This window comes from Peromyscus eremicus, chromosome 7, assembly GCF_949786415.1.
Source record: "Peromyscus eremicus chromosome 7, PerEre_H2_v1, whole genome shotgun sequence".
Classification (NCBI taxonomy): Eukaryota; Metazoa; Chordata; class Mammalia; order Rodentia; family Cricetidae; genus Peromyscus; species Peromyscus eremicus.
The window spans coordinates 108092645-108111600 of NC_081422.1; the positions used below are offsets into that span (position 1 = coordinate 108092645).

Here is an 18956-nt window from a genome sequence, read left to right on the forward strand (position 1 = left end):
TGCAGGTGCCTGCAGAGGCCAGAAGATGGTGTCATATACTCCTCGGACTGGAGAGCTACAGGCAGTTGTGAGCTGCCATGTGGGTGCTGGGAATTGAACCCGGGTCCTCTGGAAGAGCAGCCAGTGCTCTTAACCACTGAGCCATCTCTCCAGCCCCATTGTCAGTAATGTTTCAGTAACGAGTCACTGGGGGTGGGCTTTGAGGTTACAAAAGCCAACACTAAGACCAGAGTTTCTCTCTTGGCCTATTGACCGGGATGTAGCTCTCATCTCCAGTGCCACCTGTGCCCCCATGCTCCCTGCAAGGATGATAATGGACAAACCTCTGAAACTATAAGCAAGATCTCAAGTAAATGCTTTCTTTTTTAAGTTGCCTTGGTCATGGCATCTCTTCATAGCAATATTACAGTAACTAAGACAGACCCTGTAGGTGAGCATGAATTTACCTCATCTCTGTCACCACAAGGTCAGTTTCTAGTCTGGCTACAGCTGATGTTCTTTTCTGTGTGTGTGTGTGTGTATGTGTGTGTGTGTGTGTGTGTGTGTGTGTGTGTTACAGCTGATGTTCTTTTCTCTCTCTGTGTGTGTGTGTGTGTGTGTGTGTGTGTGTGTGTGTGTGTGTGTATGTTTGGTTTTGGTTTTTTGAGACAAAGTTTCTCTGTGTAACAGCTCTGGCTGTCCTGGAACTTGCTTTATAGACCAGGCCGACCTTGAACTTACAGAGATTTGCTTGCTTCTGCCTCCTGAGTGCTGGGATTACAGGCACTCCCCACGATCACTCATCACCCGTCTTCTGTTAGTTGGCCTCAAATTCACAGAGATCCATCTGGCTCTGCCCCCGGAGTGCTGGGATTAAAGGCATGTGCTACCACCACTTGGCTAGGTTTTTACAGCTCTGACATTAAATCTTACTAAATTATTCCAATAACTGTAAGAAAGACTACAAAACTGCTCTGATAAGAACATCTTTTAATGCCTAGACACAGACACAGCACAGAATGGGTCACAAGTAAAAGCCTGGCAAATAAAAACTGAAGGTTGGTTTGAGTCCTTAATTTTAAGTACGCCTCTGGCAAAAAAACCCAGTGGGGGTAAACAGTCTCAAACTGTTTTCAAAACCAGCACCTTTCCACCTGTCGTCTTTATTGGCTTTCCTGTAGACAACTGAAAGGCCACTGGCCATGCTCCAGGCCTCAGGCAACAGTTCCCCAAAGCAAGCTCTCACTTCCTCTGCACCGTGGTGAATGAGGGCATTTGGATGGGTTGGATGGGGTGCACAGGCTGGAACACGGGCTTCTTCCTCACGTCAGAGTGCGCCTTCACTGCGGGGAGCAGCTGGTTCCGCTTGATCATCTGCAGGGCCAGCTGTGTGTTGCCTAAAAAAACACTGTCCATTAAAGAAAACCAAGCACAGAACACTACCAATGCACAGACCAAGCCACCAGAACCCTGAAAAGGAGGTGAAGGAGGCCTAGACAGCCCTGCTCTGCAGCCCTGGCTATACACCATGACAAAAGCCACTGCTTAGGCCACACATTCTCATTTAAGTGATGTGTAGTGAGGCAGAGTGATGTTTGTGGGGGGCCCAAAGTAGCTTGACCACACAGCTGCCATGACAGGCTTAGGGGCCCAGACATAGCTGCTGTGATAGGCTTACAGCATCACCCAGGGATGGGCCAGCATCTAACGGGAAGAACCTGTCATCCCAAACATTTCAATCATTAGATAAGATTAGACAAGATAGATATCCCTGAGCCTAGCACATACCTATTTTCCTTTTTTTTTTTTCCTTTTTTTTTTTTTTGGTTTTTCGAGACAGGGTTTCTCTGTGTAGCTTTGCGCCTTTCCTGGAACTCACTTGGTAGCCCAGGCTGGCCTCGAACTCACAGAGATCCGCCTGGCTCTGCCTCCCGAGTGCTGGGATTAAAGGCGTGCGCCACCACCGCCCGGCCCTATTTTCCTTTTACAGATAGCCCTGGACAAATATCAGCCAGGGTCCTGAACCCTAGAAATCTCCTCACCCCAACCTCTGCTAAAGACCCTACCCTGCCTGGGCTTAGGGCTCACACCACTGTGTGGGACAGACAAGAGAGACCAAGCTCAGAGCCTGAAATAAAGGCTTTTACATATGGGATTTGGTCTCTGTGCTGTTCTTTTGGAGGTCGCCGTGATCTGGGCGAAACAATGTTGTTTTGTCCTGTGCTAGGGTTTAAACACAGACCCTGTACATGTTTACTACTCAACTACATCCCAGGCCAGCAACCTGTTATAATACAGGTGGGCTGTACTAAGAAGGGGTTCAAGGGATTCAGGACCACAAACTCATTCAAGTCTTGGCTTTCAGTCAGCCAAGACCTGTGGAGTGCCAGGCACTTAATGTTTCTTCAGTTATAAAAACAGGAGTTGGAGTGGTGGCATATATCTCTAACCAGTAGTCAGAGGCAGAGAGGCAGGCAGATTTAGGAGTTTGAGGCCAGCCTGGTCTACATAGTGAGTTCCAGATCAGCCAGGGCAACATAGTGAGACTTCAAAAAACAAAAGAATAAGCCGGGCGGTGGTGGCGCACACCTCTAATCCCAGCACTCGGGAGGCAGAGCCAGGCGGATCTTTGTGAGTTCGAGGCCAGCCTGGTCTACAGAGCGAGATCCAGGAAAGGCACAAAAGCTACACAGAGAAACCCTGTCTCGAAAAACCAAAAAAAAAAAAAAACCAAAAAAAAAAAAAGAAAAAAAGAAAAAGAAAAAGAAAACAAAAGAATAAAAATGACCAAACAAACAAAACAAAAAAAATACTGCATTGTTCAACTCCAAGTAAGCAGCATCGTGACTCATGTTCTCAAGAGTCAGTCAGCTGCCCAAGAAAAGCTGAATGTTCAGGGACTAGTTTTGATGGTCAGAAGTTAAAACTCTGCATTCTTTTTTGTTTGTTTGTTTTTCAAGACAGGGTTTCTCTGTGTAGCACTTGTCCTGGAACTCACTCTGTAGACCAGGCTGGCCTCGAACTCAGAGATCCACTGCCTCTACCTCCCAAGTGCTGAGATTAAAGGTGTGTGTGTGTGTGTGTGTGTGTGCGCGCTACCACTGCCTGGCAAAACTCTGCATTCTTCAGACTAAAGGGAATATTTTAATTTGTGGGCAGGAATCTGTATGACATCAAAACCGTGCTAACTAACTACTCTTTCCATCCCTGACTTCCTCTGGGCAGTGCTATGGACAGAACCCGGGCCAGCACGCCTGCTAAGCTCCAGTTGAGGCCCTTGTTGTGTGTGTGAGCACATGTGTGCATGCATGTTGGCATATGTATGGAGGTGAGAGGATAACTTTGTGATTCAAGCTCAGGTCACTAGGAGCAAATGTCCTTTATCTGCTGAGCCACTGTGCTGGCCCCTAAGTTATTCTCTCTACTTAGAAAACCGGATGGGTCATGTTCTCAAGGACTGCGAAACTTTGAATTGTTTTAAGGACACACCAGTATGGATCACATGACCCTTCTGCCTCTGCCTCTCAAATGCTTTAATTAGAGACACAAACCAACATGTCCTGAGTTTGGATCTGAAGAGAAACAGCATACACCAAAAATCATGAGCGTTTTGAAGGACAGCAGCATCCAATGAGAATCACTCACCGTTCTGCAGTTCAAGGTAGACTGCCAGCAGGATGGCCTCAGGGGGCACCTCCTTAGGATGGATCATTGAAGCCGCCTTTGCGCAAGAGAAAGACACCCATGAAAACAAAGTCCTCAGTGAGTCTCCATGAGAAGCTGGACACTGACTCGGGGCTCATGTTCACAGGACCCCTTGGCAGCTCTGCTGTCTCCCAGCTGCCTTTGCTTTTCTCAGAAACAGTTTCTCATACTGTAGCCCAGGATGGTCCCACACTGAGTGATGGGAGCTAGCATGCTTGGCTATCTGTGGCCAAATGAGGATGACAGGCCTGAACACACGGGGATGTCCTGCCTCATCCTGAGTACAGGGTACAGTAATATGCCACCTCACCCAACAGTGCATTATCTTGGTACCTATTAAACTCAACGATACTCTTTTTACTCTTTTTTTTTTTTTTTTGAGACAGGGTTTCTCTGTGTAGTTTTGGTGCCTTTCCTGGAACTCCCTCTGTAGTCCAGCCAGATCCGCCTGGCTCTGCCTCCCGAGTTCTGGGATTAAAGGCGTGCACCACCACTGCTCGGCTCAATGATATTCTTCCTCATGTATGGCATAAAAATGTAGATTTCCCAGCCTCCACCCATTTCTCCAACCCTGACTTTGGCTTTTTTCCCTTTGCTACCCCAAACTATGTAGCCAAGGATGAACTTGAATTGCTAACCCTGACCTCTACCACCTCCCTCTTCAATGGCTGGGAGTAGAGGACTGTATGACTATATCTGTTTTTAAAATAACAAAAAAAAATATGTAGATCTATTCATTTTTTTGTGTATTTTGCCTGTATGTGTGAATGTGCACCACATACATGCCTGGCACTGAGAAGGTCAGAAGAAGGCATCAGCGGATCCTTCGGAACTAGAGTTGTAAATGGTTGTGAGCCAGCAAGTGGGTGCTGGGAACCAAACCTGGGTCTTCTGAGCAGCCAGGGCTCAGAGGAGCCATCTCTCTAGCCCCCTTATTTTATTTTATTTTTTTTTGGCTTTTCAAGACAGAGTTTTGCTGTGTAGCCCTGGCTGTCCTGGAACTCACTCTGTAGACCAGGGTGGCTCACAGAGATCTGCCTGTCTCTGCCTTCATTGTGCTGGGATTAAAGGTGCGAGCCACCACTGCCCAGCGAACAAGGGCTCTTAATAGCTTAGCCATCACCTGATGTGGTGGCACATCCGTTTAGTCCTAGCACTCGGGAGGCAGAGGCAGGTGTATCTGAGTTCGAGCCCAGCCTGGTCTACAGAGTGAGTTCTAGGACAGCCAGGGCTATACAGAGAAACCCTGTTTCATAAAACCAAAATAACAAAAAAACCAAAAAGCTGAGTCATCTCTCCAGTCCCTAATTCATTTTTTTCCTAATTCAATTTTAAAAAATGATTTATTCTCTTGTGTGTGTGTGGGGCAGTGTGCACGCCACAGTGCAAATGTGGAAGTCAGAGGACAATTTGTGCCAAGTTGCTCTCACCATGTGGTTCCTGGGGAACTGAACTCAGGCCATCAGGCTTTACAGCAAGTGACTACCAGCTGAATCATCTTACTGGTCCTGTTTTCCTGCTTCTAACTTTTAAAAATGTTTGTGCAAGTGAGTGTGGGTGCGGGTACTCATAGAGGCTAGATCTAATAGCTTTAGACCCCCTGAGTGCTGGGATTAAAGGCACACCCACCACTGTCCTGCAGAACCCATGCTCTGAAGACATGCCCTATGAGCGAGGTGGGCAAGTTTTTTCTCCCACATCACAGATGTCTAACAGCTAGGTCTAGAAACTGAAAATTCTATACCTTTTTTTTTTCTTTCTTTTTTTTTTCTTTTTTCGAGACAGGGTTTCTCTGTGTAGCTTTGGAGCCTGTTCTGGAACTCGCTCTGTTGACCAATTTGGCCTCCAACTCACAGAGATCCACCTGCCTTTGCCTCCTGGGTGCTGGGACTAAAGGCATGTGCCACCACCGCCCAATCTGAAAATTCTATACTTACAGGTAGGCTAAGGTTTTATGTGGGGAAGAGCATCATCACACCACTTTGTAGACACTAAGATCTTTTTTTTTTGTGGGGTGGGTGGTGGTGGTGGGTGGTGGTTGTTGAGATGGATCAGTGGATAAAGGAAAAAACTAACTCCTTTCAGTTGTACACACACACACACACACACACACACACACACACACACACACACACACAGTGTAAAAAAGAAATTTAAGTTCTATTTTTTAGTGTCTAATAAACACAGGCAATTTGTTGTTGTTTTTGCATCAGCCTCAACCTACACAGCTTTTTCTAAGATACAAGATTTCAAGGTAACGACTTTCTGAGACTTAATGGCATTTGGCTGCTGACTGCTCAGAATCATGGGGTGGAGAATGACTTTGGAAGCATCAGCTCAGAGCCCTTTCCGACTCTCCAAATCATTGTCTGCTCTGCCAGACAGGGTGGGCCTCCCAATTAACAATGGTCCTGCCACTGGATTAACCCAAAGAACAGAGACCAAAAACAAACCGGGGACCCCGAACCAGGACTGACCTCATCTGCCTCTTCTGCATGGCAGCAGCCACGACCACCTGCAGTACGGGAACCTGAGCTGGACTGCACACACTAACTGCAGATCAAAAGCCCTGATGGCCACAGGGTCGGGGGCATCAGAAGGGCTGGTGACTACAGAGCTCTATCCCTGAGAACAGTTCACACTCAGCTCACGTGCGTGCTCAGCTCCTCGAGGTTCCCTGGAGAGCTCAGCATCGATTTTCTGATTCTGCACTAGAAATGCTGACCCTAAGTAACTACAGCTCACGGATGGTTGTTTTCCATGATGCAGCCCCATCACTTCTGGACACATAAGGTCACCTGCATAAGCAGACAGTGTCTGGAGACTGTAATGTATCCCGAGAGTCCAATCAGTTTCAGTGGCAGTCTCCCCAACACCATGTCAGAACACAGGTTCTCTCATGGTGTCTTGTGTTTGGCTTTGCTTTTTTTCTTTGAGACAGGCTGTCTTAGTTAGGGTTTATATTGCTGTGAAAAACACCATGAACTAAATCAATTTGGGGAGGAAAGGGGTGATTTCCACTTACAGTTTACAATTCATCATCCACAGAAGTCAGGATAGGAACTCAAGCAGGGCAGGAACCTGGAGGCAGGAGCTGATGCAGAGGCCATGGAGGAGTGCTGCTTACTGGCTTGGTTCCCATGGCTTGCTCAGCCTGCTTTCTTATAGCACACCCTCCCCCATCAATCACTAATTAAGAAAATGTGCCAGGTGGTGGTGGTGGTGGTGGTGGTGGTGGTGGTGGTGCAGGCCTTTAATCCCAGCAGGCAGACCTCTGAGTTCGAGGCCAGTCTGGCCTACAGAGATAATTCAAGGACAGCCAAGGCTACACAGAGAAATCTTGTCTCAACAAACAAACAAACAACAACAAATGGAAGGAAGGAAGGAAGGGAGAGAGAAAGGGGAAAAAATGCCCCACAGACCTGCCTACAGCCAATCTTATGGAGGCATTTTCTCAGTTGAAGTCCCTCTTCCCAATGACTCTAACTTATATAAAGCTGACATAAAACTATCCAGCACACAGGATCTTACTATGTAGCCCAGGGTGGCCAGGAACTCTCTTTGTAGGCCAAGTTGGCCTCAAACTCACAGAGATGCACCTGAATGGTGGAATTAAAGGTGTGCCCCGCCATGCTCCCAAGAATATTTTAAAGCTGGAAAATATTTCAGGTGTTTATTGATCCTAAACCACAAATAAAACGTCACACCCCATAAGCTCTGGTCCTCTAATGTATGCATGAATGCTGCCCTCTCCACACCCTCTTACCTGGTGCAGACACTTGCGGGCTTTGTCATACTCGCTCCTCAGGCAGTAGGCACTGCCCAGGTTGAAGAGCATCACAGTCCGGGCAGAGTTGACAGAACTGGGGTAGCACTGAGGGGCACGCTTGCCAGCTGAGGAGAGAGCGTAGATACTGATGAAGGGGCTGTGCAGAGGCCACGGAGCACCACTCCACCGCTGAGCACTTGGAACAAAGCACTATGCCTCAGGCTGACAGATACACGAAGGACATAAGAGATGCAGAGTCTAGATCTTTGGGATGCAGGCCAGGCTACTTAAGGGTTTACAAAACTTCTTACTTACAGGATTCCATTGCTTCATTTTCACCCTTGTCTGATCCTACAAATACACGAAAATAAATCTGAGGGCAGGACAACAGCACATTCTAAACACCTAAGTTTCTTACCAAGTAGGAACTTAACGGATGGTAGCGTTGACTTTTGGTGTTGTGGAGGTTTTGTTAAAGGGGTCAGGATGCAGCCTCACCACCACCCCCATGTGAGCTAGCCATGAAGAGAGGGGACCACATGGCTTCATAGCCTCCGAAACTTAACATGACTGAAAATTGTTTGAAAACCACACCTCCATTCCCTCTTACATGGAGGAATCAGTTCAAAGGAAAAAAAAAAAAAAAAAAGTGTCAGAACCAAACCAAAATGAATCCTCTTAAGCCAGGTGAGCTGGCGCAAATGTCTGTAATCTTAGCACTGAAAAGGTTCAGCCAGACCAGAGGATGGCATGTTCCCAGGAGTTTGAAGCCAGCCTGGGCAAACAGTGAGATTACGTCTCTTAAAAAAAAGGGGGTGGTGGGGTGGGGAGAGGAAAGGGAGGAAGGAAGGAAGGAAGGAAGGAAGGAAGGAAGGAAGGAAGGAAGGAAGGAAGGAATGGGAGGGAAGGGAGGAATCCTAACATTATCAGCCTTTGAGTGAGAATTTAGGCCAGTGACAATCGTTCCCAGAAGGAGGGAATGGGAGGGAAGGGAGGAATCCTAACATTATCAGCCTTTGAGTGAGAATTTAGGCCAGTGACAATCGTTCCCAGGCTTACTTAGCAAACAATTACTACACAGTAAGAACAGCCATGAACATGGAGAGCTGACTTCAAACTTCCTTCCCTTCACAACCATGCCCTTAGGTCTCTACATATCCTCAAGTACACCAGGAAGGAAGTGTCAACAATGACCAGTTCTGATCAAATGTGTCCTCATTAACCTTGGTCCTGCTCATTTGAAGAGATCCCTAAGGAGACATCAGTGACATTCTCTGGGTTCAAGTGCGTAATGGCATCGGATATTCTGTCGAGGGAGATGAGGGCTTCTGCAGCATATAAATGGCCCAAAAACCTGAAATGGAAATGCAGATTTCAGTCTGAAGAACAGGTCATCACAGAAATGCTTAGTGTACAGTAATACTGGGCATACGATTCACATACTCCATGTCACTGACCTGAAAGCTAAGCTTATTGGTCATTCTAATCCAGCAAGAAATCAGTGGGTAAAGCTATTTGCCACCAAATCTTATGTCCCAAATTCAATCCCTGGGACCCATGTGCTGGAAGGAGGGAGCTAAATCTTGCAAGTTGTTCTATGACCACCATATGCATATTATGGCATGTACTTGCCAACCTCAATTTGCACAAATACCACAAACAAATAAACAAACAAACATAATGAAAAAAAAAAAAAAAAAAAAAGGAACAAAACCATTGTAGGAGGGGCTGGAGAGGTGGCTCAGATGTGACACTGACTGCTCTTTCAGAGGACCTGGGTTCCCTTCTCAGTGGCCCAGAACCGGCTGCTAACTCTAGTTCCAGGTTATCCAATGCCCTCTTCTGGCCTTCAAAGGCAATGCACACATCGTGGTGTACAGTGGTGTACAAATCTACATCTAGACAAGACACCCATACACATGAAGTTAAAAATAAGTAAATCTCAGATCGCTGCCCCTCCCCCCCCAAAACCACTGCAGATTAGAAAGAAGCTGGTGAGATGGCCTAGTAGGTAAAGGTGCTTGAAAATGCAAGCCTGCTGCCCAAGTTCAATCCCCATAAAGTTGGAAGGGCCTCCCTGGCTCCCAGCCTGGAGTAGACAGCACAGTGGCAGAAACAGCAGGAGGAACTGGCTCCAGAACGCGGACCGTGAGCTGACTCTGAAGAGCGGTCCTCTGACTTCCAGAGTGCGGCATTCGCATAGCTACATTCACACACATTCTAACAATAAACTAAGTGTACACCCCGCCCCTCATCATGAGCCAGGCAAGGTGGAGCACACCTTTAACCCTAACACAGGAGACAGAGGTAAACAGCCAGTCCCCCAGGGCTACACAGTGAAGTCCTGTCTAAAAGTAAATACAACTGGAGATCCTCTTGCCAGCCTGTGCCACTACAGCTGGGGTTATGTGGCACATGTCATGTGGATGCTTCACCGGAACCCAGGGCTTCATCCCTGTGAGGCAAGCACACTATCAACCTAGCCACGCACGTTTGTTTGTTTGTTTTTTTCTAGGCAGGGTTTCTCTGTGTAGTTTTGGTGCCTGTTCTGGATCTCACTCTGTAGATCAGGCTGGCCTTGAACTCACAGAGATCCACCTGGCTCTGCCTCACGGGTGCTGGGATTAAAGGCATACATCACCAACGCCCAGGATGTGCCATGTTTTATACTTTTTTTGTTTTGTTTTTAAAGATAAGCCCTGGTTGGCTTTGAAGTCAAAGCAATTAATCCTCCTGCCTCAAGTCTTAAGTTCTGGGATTATAGTTATGAGCTACCATTGCCCGCCTGTCCTTCCTTCCTTCTTCCCTCCCTTTCTTATCTTGAGACAGGGTCTCAAGTAGCTCAGGATAGCCTTGAACTCGGTATGTGTCTGAGACTGGCTATGAATTCCTGATCCTCTTGCCTCCACCTCCGAAGTTCTGGGATAACAGTCACACATTACCATGTGCTGTTCTCACCAACACTTATCCCACTGGAGAGTAAAAGCAAGCCATGTAAAGAGCACCCAGAATCCTGGAAACAATCCTGAGTGCAGGGGAAGTCATACTTACTTAAGAGAACCCGACAGCTTGGGCTGCTGAAGGAGCTGGTCTGCATGATTCAAAGCCATGAGGTTATCACCTAATGCGAGAGCCACGTAAGCGCTGCAAGCAAGGATGGAACACCTACAACAGAAGACAGAAGGCAGGAGCCTGAGTCAGAGCCACGACGGGGTCCTGGTCCAGTACCAAGTCGTCATCCACTCATTCCCAGGGGCCATGTTGAGCTCTGTGTCCATCAGTTTTAGTACAGATGCTGCCAGAGTGAGCATGGAAATAGGGTCTCACTCCTAAGTACATACTGTTCTCAAACTTACATAGTTGAGACTGGCCTTATACTTGAGCCTCCCAGTGCTGACTGACAGACGTGCTCCCCATCAGGTGCTGACTGACAGGCGTGAGCCCCATGCCAACTTCTGTTTGGTTTTCTTTTTCTGAGACAGGGTCTTCCTCTGTAGTCTAGGCTGGCCTCAAAACTCACAGCAATCCTCCTTCCTCTGCTTCCCAAATGCTGGGATTACAGGCATCAGGATTACAGGCACGAGTCACCTTCTGGCACTTACTAGAGAGACCAGACTGGCCTCAAACTCACAGAAATATGCCTGCCTCCACCTCCAGAGTCCTGGAGTGAAAGCTGTATGTCACTGTACCTGGCTTGCTTTAATTCCTCTTTCTTTCTTTCTTTCTTTCTTTCTTCTTTTTTTTTTTTTTAAAGATTTATTTATTATGTATACAGAAGAGGGTGCCAGATCTCATTACAGATGGTTGTGAGCCACCATGTGGGTGCTGGGAATTGAACTCAGGACCTCTGGAAGAGCAGTCAGTGCTCTTAACCTCTGAGCCATCTCTCCAGCCCCTTTCTTTCTTTCTTTCTTTCTTTCTTTCTTTCTTTCTTTCTTTCTTTCTTCATTCATTCATTTATTCATTTATTTGAGACAGGGTTTCTCTGTGTAGCCCTGGCTGTCCTGGAACTTGCTCTGTAGACCAGGATGGCCTGGAACTCAGAAATCCACCTGCCTCTGCCTCCAGGATGCTGGAATTAAAGGTATGTGCCACCACCACCTGGCCTAATTCTCTCTCTCTCTCTCTCTCTTTTCAATTATTTTTTTATTTTATGTGTCTAGGTATTTTGCCTCCTAGGTATATGTGCATCACATGTGTACATGTGTGTCTGGCATTCGGAGGACAAAAGAGGGCATCAGATCCTCCAGACTGTAGTTACACATGGTTGTAGGCCACTAAGTAGGCACTGGGAATTGAACCCAGGTAACTCTAGTGCTCTTAACCACTGAACCATCTCTCTAAAAAAACCTCTAATCTTTTTGGTTGTTTGTTTGACACAGGGTCTCCCTACATAGCCATGACTATTCTTGAACTCACTCTGTAGATCAGGCTGGCTCCAAACGCACAGAGATCTACTTGCCTCTGCCTTCCAAGTTCTGGGGTTAAAGGAATGTGCGACCACACTGCCCATCTAATTCTACGGAAGCAACAGTGTCCCAGGAACATAGGGCTGGAGACATAGTTCAGTGGTATGGTACTTGACTAGCACAGGCAAGGTCCTGAATTCAGTTTCCAGTATCACAAAAATGAAAGAGGGCTGTGATAGTTTGAATGAGAAATGTCTCCTGCTCATTCATGTATCTGAGCAACTAGCCCCAGCCAGCAGTACTGTTTGGGGAGGTTATGGAACCATTAGGGGGTATACCTTGCTGGAGGACGGGGTCACTAGGGGCAAGCTTAGTGGCTTTGTAGTCCTGTTCTCCTTCCTGTCACCTCCTTACTTGCTTACTGGTGGTTGCTGGAATCTTCTACTAGTTTCAGGAAAAGGTTGCCCCAGGGTCCTGGGGACTGCCATCTCTTGGCTGGAAGACTCAAGGGACCAAGGGAGGAGAGCACTGACTAGCTGGGCACATCTCAACTTCAAAGACATTTCAGCAGTTAGATCTGTGTGACAAGACTAGGTAGCTTAATTTTTTCTTTAAGACAAGGTCTCATGTAGGTCAGTTTGTCCCCTCAAACGCATTGATGCAGCCAAGGATGACCTTGACTGAACTCCTATTTTTCTTGCCTCCATTTCCTAAGTGCTGGGATTATAGGCATGTGCCATTATACTTGGTTATTTTGATTTTAATTAAAAAAAAATTAAAACATAGTGTCTCACATAGTCCAGATCAGCCTCCAACTCACCATGTAGCCAAGGATGACTGGACTTCTGATCTCCCTGCTTCCACTACCTGAGTACTGGGACTGCAGACATCCACCCATTTGTGTGGCTGGGGATCTAGCCCAGGGCTTCCTAGATGGTATAAGTCTCAACTGGGCACATCAATATTCTTTTAAAAACTTTTCACTTTAATAAAACTTATTGTGTGTGTGTGATGTGTGTATGTGTGATGTGTGTGTGAATGAACATTATGTGCCACAGCACACACACATGTGGGTAGTCAGAGGATAATCTGTGGGGGTTGGTTCTCTCCATCTACCATGTGGGTTTTGAGGATTGGACTCAGGTTTTATTGGTGGCAAATACTTTTACATGCTGAGCTATCTTGCAGGTCAGGTCTAACAGCCCCTCTGGTTTTATTTAAAAATAGAAATGCATATTCGTACATTGAGGGAGTACACAGTGCACTCAGGAGGTAGAAGCAAAGGATGGTGAGTTTGTGGCTACCCTGGGCTACACTTAAAAATAAAAAAATAAAACAAAATAAAATAAAAAGGAGGGGAATGCTGGAGAGATGGCTCAGAGGCTGAGGACTGGCTGTTCTTGCAGAGCACCTGGGTTGCATTCCCAGCACCACAGGAAGCTATCTGTAACTCCAGGAGATAGTGCGCTCTCTTCTGTCATCCATAGACACCAGGCAGGCGGTGCACAGATATACATGCGGTCAAAATCACATAGATCCATAAAAGTAAAAATAAATAAACCTTAAAAAAAGGAAGAGAAGTTTAAAAAAACAGTTACATATATATTGTTATAAAGGAAAAATAAAACCACTTATTGGTTTAGCATTAGGGATTGAATACAGGTCCTTGCACATGACATAAAAAAAAATGAGAGTCTCTAGAGCCTGAAGGCTATCGCGATTTGTGCATAAATGATGCTTACAAAGTTTAATCTTTTTTTTTTTTTTAAAGACAGGATTTCTCTGTGTAGTTTTGGTGCCTGTCCTGGATCTCTACCTGTAGACCAGGCTGGCCTCGAACTCAGAGATCCGCCTAGTTCTGCCTCCCAAGTGCTGGGACTAAAGGCATGCACTACCACCGCCTGGCAAAGTTTAATCTTTTTAAAAACATTTTTATCTGTGACTTTTCCAAGGATTAAGGCAAACCGAGTTATTTAAAAGCAGAAGTAGTCTCCTCATTCATACAGTATCTCACTATTCTCCAGGAGGTATATAGTAACTGTTGAAAAATATGGGTTATGCTAGGCATGGTGGTACACATCTGTATTCCTAGCACTGGGGATTGGGGGGCACAGGTACAGAGGCAGGACAGTGTTCAAGGCCAGCCTGCACTGGACAGCAATGCCCCATCGCAGACACTGCCCCTCCTTTCCTTGGTTCCCACAGCCGGAGAGGCTGGCCCTGCTTGCTGTAGCTCCTGGAGCCCAGAACAGGACCACCTCAGGCAGGCTCACTGGGAAACACTGGCCCTTGCCTCTCCTGACGGTAGGTGGGCTATTACTGCTCCAGCCCACTGTCAAACTCACTTTGGGTCCAGAAGTCAGTCATGTAAGCACTGGAGCAGGGCAGTTTCCAGCATAGCCACGTCAAACCTACGTGTAAGAAAGTGAATGTTTCCCCAACTTTACCCTAAGATTCTATTAGTAAAATCAGTCCACCAAAATATTTAAATATGTCAATATAAAACTGGGGCCAGGGACGGTTCAGTGGTAAGAGACCTTGGCTAACATGCCTTGGTTCAGTCCACAGCAAGGTAAAACAACTAATTTGGCTGGCATCCTGATCAAGGGCCATGGAATGAAGGCAGTTTCACTCCTCTAACTGACACCAGCTTTTATGATGCTCTCGAGCTTCTTGAAACCTGATAATCTACCTGAGGTCACTTCTCAGTGCCCTCTCCACTCAGTTTCCTGTTAGAAAACAGTATTTCCCGCAGGCTCCAACAACAAAAAGAAATAGGCATGGCTCTCTCTACTAAGCCCTTGCAGAAAATCACTTTACTTTTGATCATTACTACTTAGAGTCCTCCCCATCCCCAACACACACTACACCCTGGAGTCACTGTCCGATCCGTTTTACCTGACGCTCAGTGGATCTGACAGCTCATCCGACTAGAAGATGGAGGAGGCAAGGGCAGAGACACTCTAGCTTCTGCCCCCTGTGGAGAACCCGACAAAACCCTCACTCCATCCACATGCCTGAGGAGCTAGCTAAGTCCTCAGACAACAACTAGAAAGAGAGAAGAAAGGAAAGAGAGGCGAAGGGGACTCCTTAACACAGCTCCAATCAGCTGCAGAAGACCAGGCCTTACAAACTGTCAGAGAGATATACATCCTGGGACTAATGAATGCAGTCCAGTTACCTCAAACTTCAACCACCAGCAAAGAAGCTGACATGGCTGAAATCAGTCAGTCACCATTTATCAAAAGAAAATGCATTTACAGTGAAATTTCACAACAAATATCATTGGAAAAATTGGCAAACAAAATCAATGCACAGCAGACTGAAAAATGTAAATTTTCAAAGAAATAAAACTACAACAAACAAGAGCCCCCAAACCACCAAGCTTACTCTTCTTCTCTACAGGAAATTCAGAAAAAAATGAACCCTGTCAGCTATTAGCTGACACCTGATTCTCCTGCCTCCACCTCCAGAGTGTGAGGATTACAGGCACGCACCACCACGTCCTCTGTGCAGTGGTGAGGATCCAACTCAAGAGCTCTGTACTTGCTGGGCAGACCCTCCACTAACTGAGCTACACTTGTAGCCCCTAAGAGGCCCTGCCCACACATGGAGACCCAGCTCTGCTGAAGCAGCCTTGGCTAACCTCTCCATTCCCTCAGTCTCCTAGGTTACAGGATCACAGTGTGGGCCTTACGTCTGGGCAACCCCCACCCTACTCCCACAGGAGACAAGGTCTTACTATGTAGCCCTGGCTGGCCTGGAACCTGTTAAGCAGTCCAGGATAGTCTTGAACTCACAGAATCCGCCTGCCTCTGCCACATGAGTGCTGGGGTTAAAGGCGTGCGCCACCACCGCCCGGCCAGGATTTTTTTTTTTTTTTGCTTGTTTTGCTCTTTCTTTAAAAAAAAAAAAAAAAAAAAAAAAAAAAAAAGGATGGGTATTTTGCTTGCTTGTGCAGGTATCACTTGTGAGCCCGAGGAGGCCAAAGAGGGTGAAAAAATCCCCTGGAACTGGAGTTACAGATGGTAGTGAGCCACTATGTGAGTGCTGGGAATCAAACCCGGGTCCTCCTGATCTCCAAAGTATATAAAGAACTCAAGAAACTAGACATCAAAATACTGAACAATCCAATTAAAAAATGGGCTACAGAGCTAAACAGAGAATTCTCAAAAGAAGAATCTTTTTTTTTTTTTTAAAGATTTATTTATTTATTATGTATACAGCATGTATGACTGCAGGCCAGGAGAGGGCGCCAGATCTCATTATAGATGGTTGTGAGCCACCATGTGGTTGCTGGGAATTGAACTCAGGACCTCTGGAAGAGCAGTCAGTGCTCTTAACCTCTGAGCCATCTCTCTAGCCCTCAAAAGAAGAATCTTAAATGGCTGAAAGACATTTAAAGAAATGCTCAACATCCTTAGTCATCAGAGAAATGCAAATCAGAACGACTCTGAGATACCACCTTACACCTGTCAGAATGGCTATGATCAAAAACACTAATGACAGTCAATGTTGGAGAGGATTCGGAGCAAAGGGAACACTCCTCCACTGTTGGTGGGAGTGCAAACTTGTACAACCACTGTGGAATGCTCAATCATACCACAAAGATACATGCTCAACTATGTTCATAGCAGCATTATTCGTAATAGCCAGAACCTGGAAACAACCTAGATGCCCGTCAACTGAAGAATGGATTAAGAAAATGTGGTACATATACACAATGGAGTACTACTCAGCAGAGAAAAACAATGACAGCATGACATTTGCAGGCAAATGGTTGGAACTAGAAAATATCATCCTGAGTGAGGTAACCCAAACCCAGGAGGACAAACATGGTATATACTCACTTATAAGTGGATTCTAGATATAAAGCAAAGAACAATCAGACTGCAACCCACAGAACCAGGGAGGCTACATAGCAGGGGAGACCCTAGGATGACTGCGGCTTAGAATAAGTTTTGGTTTTACTCAATCACTGGGCAAGCTTCAGTGAAACATTTCACTATTAGGATAACAATTTGTACTGTATCAAGCTGATAATAGAAAAAAACAAAGACAAAACAAAACAAAACAAACTGGGTCCTCTAGAAGAGCAGACAGTGCTCTAAACCACTCCAGCCCATTTTGCTGTATCTAAAAAGGCCCTTTTATCTTTAGCAAATGTAGTCTCACAAGAGCTGGTCATACGCTAGGCAGCAAATCAAACATACTGTCTGGCTGGAGAGATGGCTCAGTGGTTAAAAACAAGTATGGCTTTTGCAGAGGATGAGTCTGAGCCCCAGCACCAACTACAGCTCCAGGGGATCCTATGCCTCAAGCCTCCAGTCACTTGTCCTCACATGCACCCCCACCCCCAACCCACAATTAAAAGTCAAATCAATCTTAAGAAAAGCAGAAAGTCCTGGAGACCCAGCATTTCTATAAACAGGACCCTGATGTGACATAACCTGATTCTAACTCTGCTACCTGACAGAAGAGTGTGAGGCCAAGAGGGTTAAACTGTCTGTTCGCTTAGTAGCGGCACTGTAGTGGTCCAGAGAGGCAGAGTAGTGAGAAATCACTGTGCCCAGTGTGTGAACAGCAGTCAGCAGCTGGTCTAAGGGAGCTTTGTGGAGGCACACGGAATCCTGCTACAGTGGACACAAGGCAGATGATGTGCAGGACAGGGCTTCTGGGCAGGATCCCCTGGAGAATCTGCTGGATAGGCAGGCTATAGCAGGACCACACTCAAGTCATACATTGCCTGAAACCCCAGCACTGGGGATGCTGAGGCAGAAGGATCACCATGGGTTATACAGTATGACTGTGTATCACGTATCTATGCCTCAAATAGAAAAAAAAAAAAAATCAGTTGAAATGGGGAGGGGTATGGGCCCTAAGAAGAAGTACAAAAAGTGAAGAGCAGGTGAGGCACACCACCCAGCAGTCTCACCTACTCCAACTCTGCCCCAGGGCAAGACTCAAACCAACATCCACCCTCCTGCAAGACCCATGTTAACAGCCAGTGTCCTTGGCGTCCTTTCAAACAATGGAGAAAGAGCTCCAAGGGTACCAAGTCAGGACCTAAGGATTACCTAACCCACCACGATTTAGAGTTGTATAACAGTCACACTGGGCCTAATTATGTTTGTCCTAAACATTTGCTTCTATCCATTAAGACAAATTAAAACTCATTTTTACTTTGTGTGCTTTGATTTTAATTTCCTGTACAGAAGTCTCCCACTCTGGTCCCAACCTTGTTTCCTCCGCCTCCCCAGGACTGCTGTAGTCTTTCCAGATCCTGGAATCCTCTAGCTCATCTAAGATTTATGCTACCTTAAATTATGTGTGTATGTACGGGAATGCAGGCAAAAGGGAATACAGGGAAGCTTTCATCTTTCATGACCTTGGATTCAATCAAAGGTTTTTGGTTTTTTTTAGACAGGGTTTCCTGTATTCTAAGCTGGCCTCAAATTCATTATGTAACTGAGGGTGACCTGACTTCTGATCCCCCAGCCTCTATCTCCACAGTGCTGAGATTACAGGACTACATCACCACATCTCATCTCTTCACCCCCCCACCCCACCCCCACCCCCAGACAGGGTTTTTCTCTATAGTCCTGGCTGTTCTGGATCTCATTCTGTAGACCAGGCTGGCCTCGAAATCACAGAGATGCGTCTGCTTCTGCCACCTGAGTGCTGGGATTAAAGGCGTGCGCCACCAATCACCACTTGGCTCTCTTACTCATTTTAAACATCAAATAAGTTTTTGGAGGTGATGAGCATAGAATACAAGGCCTAGGACACAGAGGCTACCAAGTTTCACCCCAGCACATCCACGGTCAGCGATAATAGTACTCCTTGTTGTTGTATTATTTGACTTTATGTGCATGTGCCTCTGCCTCCCAAGTGCTGGGATTAAAGGTGTTTGCTACCACTGCCCGGCCCCATCTGTAATCTTTTTTTTTTTTTTTTTTTTTTTAAAGATTTATTTATTTATTATGTACACAGGAGAGGGCACCAGAACTCATTACAGATGGTTGTGAGCCACCACGTGGGTGCTGGGAATTGAACTCAGGACCTCTGGAAGAGCAGTCGGTGCTCTTAACCTC

The 18956-nt window shown here is 46.3% G+C and overlaps 1 protein-coding gene across 7 annotated transcripts in view; it reads right to left on the bottom strand.

The window, feature by feature from the left end:
- Nucleotides 1-952: 952 nt before the first annotated feature.
- Cnot10 (CCR4-NOT transcription complex subunit 10) overlaps nt 953-18956 on the bottom strand; it is a 58531-nt gene continuing 40527 nt past the window's right edge. For 4 of the 7 annotated variants that reach the window (XM_059268818.1, XM_059268815.1, XM_059268814.1 and 1 more), the window contains exons 14-19: nt 10505-10618; nt 8677-8807; nt 7769-7804; nt 7451-7578; nt 3625-3700; nt 953-1376 (exon numbers count right to left, since the gene is read on the bottom strand). In XM_059268818.1, the coding sequence (XP_059124801.1) occupies nt 1222-1376; nt 3625-3700; nt 7451-7578; nt 7769-7804; nt 8677-8807; nt 10505-10618 (640 nt within the window). In that variant the 3' untranslated portion in view covers nt 953-1221. Of the gene's footprint in view, nt 1377-3624; nt 3701-7450; nt 7676-7768; nt 7805-8676; nt 8808-10504; nt 10619-18956 lie in introns of those variants that run through there. The other 3 variants (XM_059268817.1, XM_059268816.1, XM_059268819.1) reach the window with 2 other exon arrangements.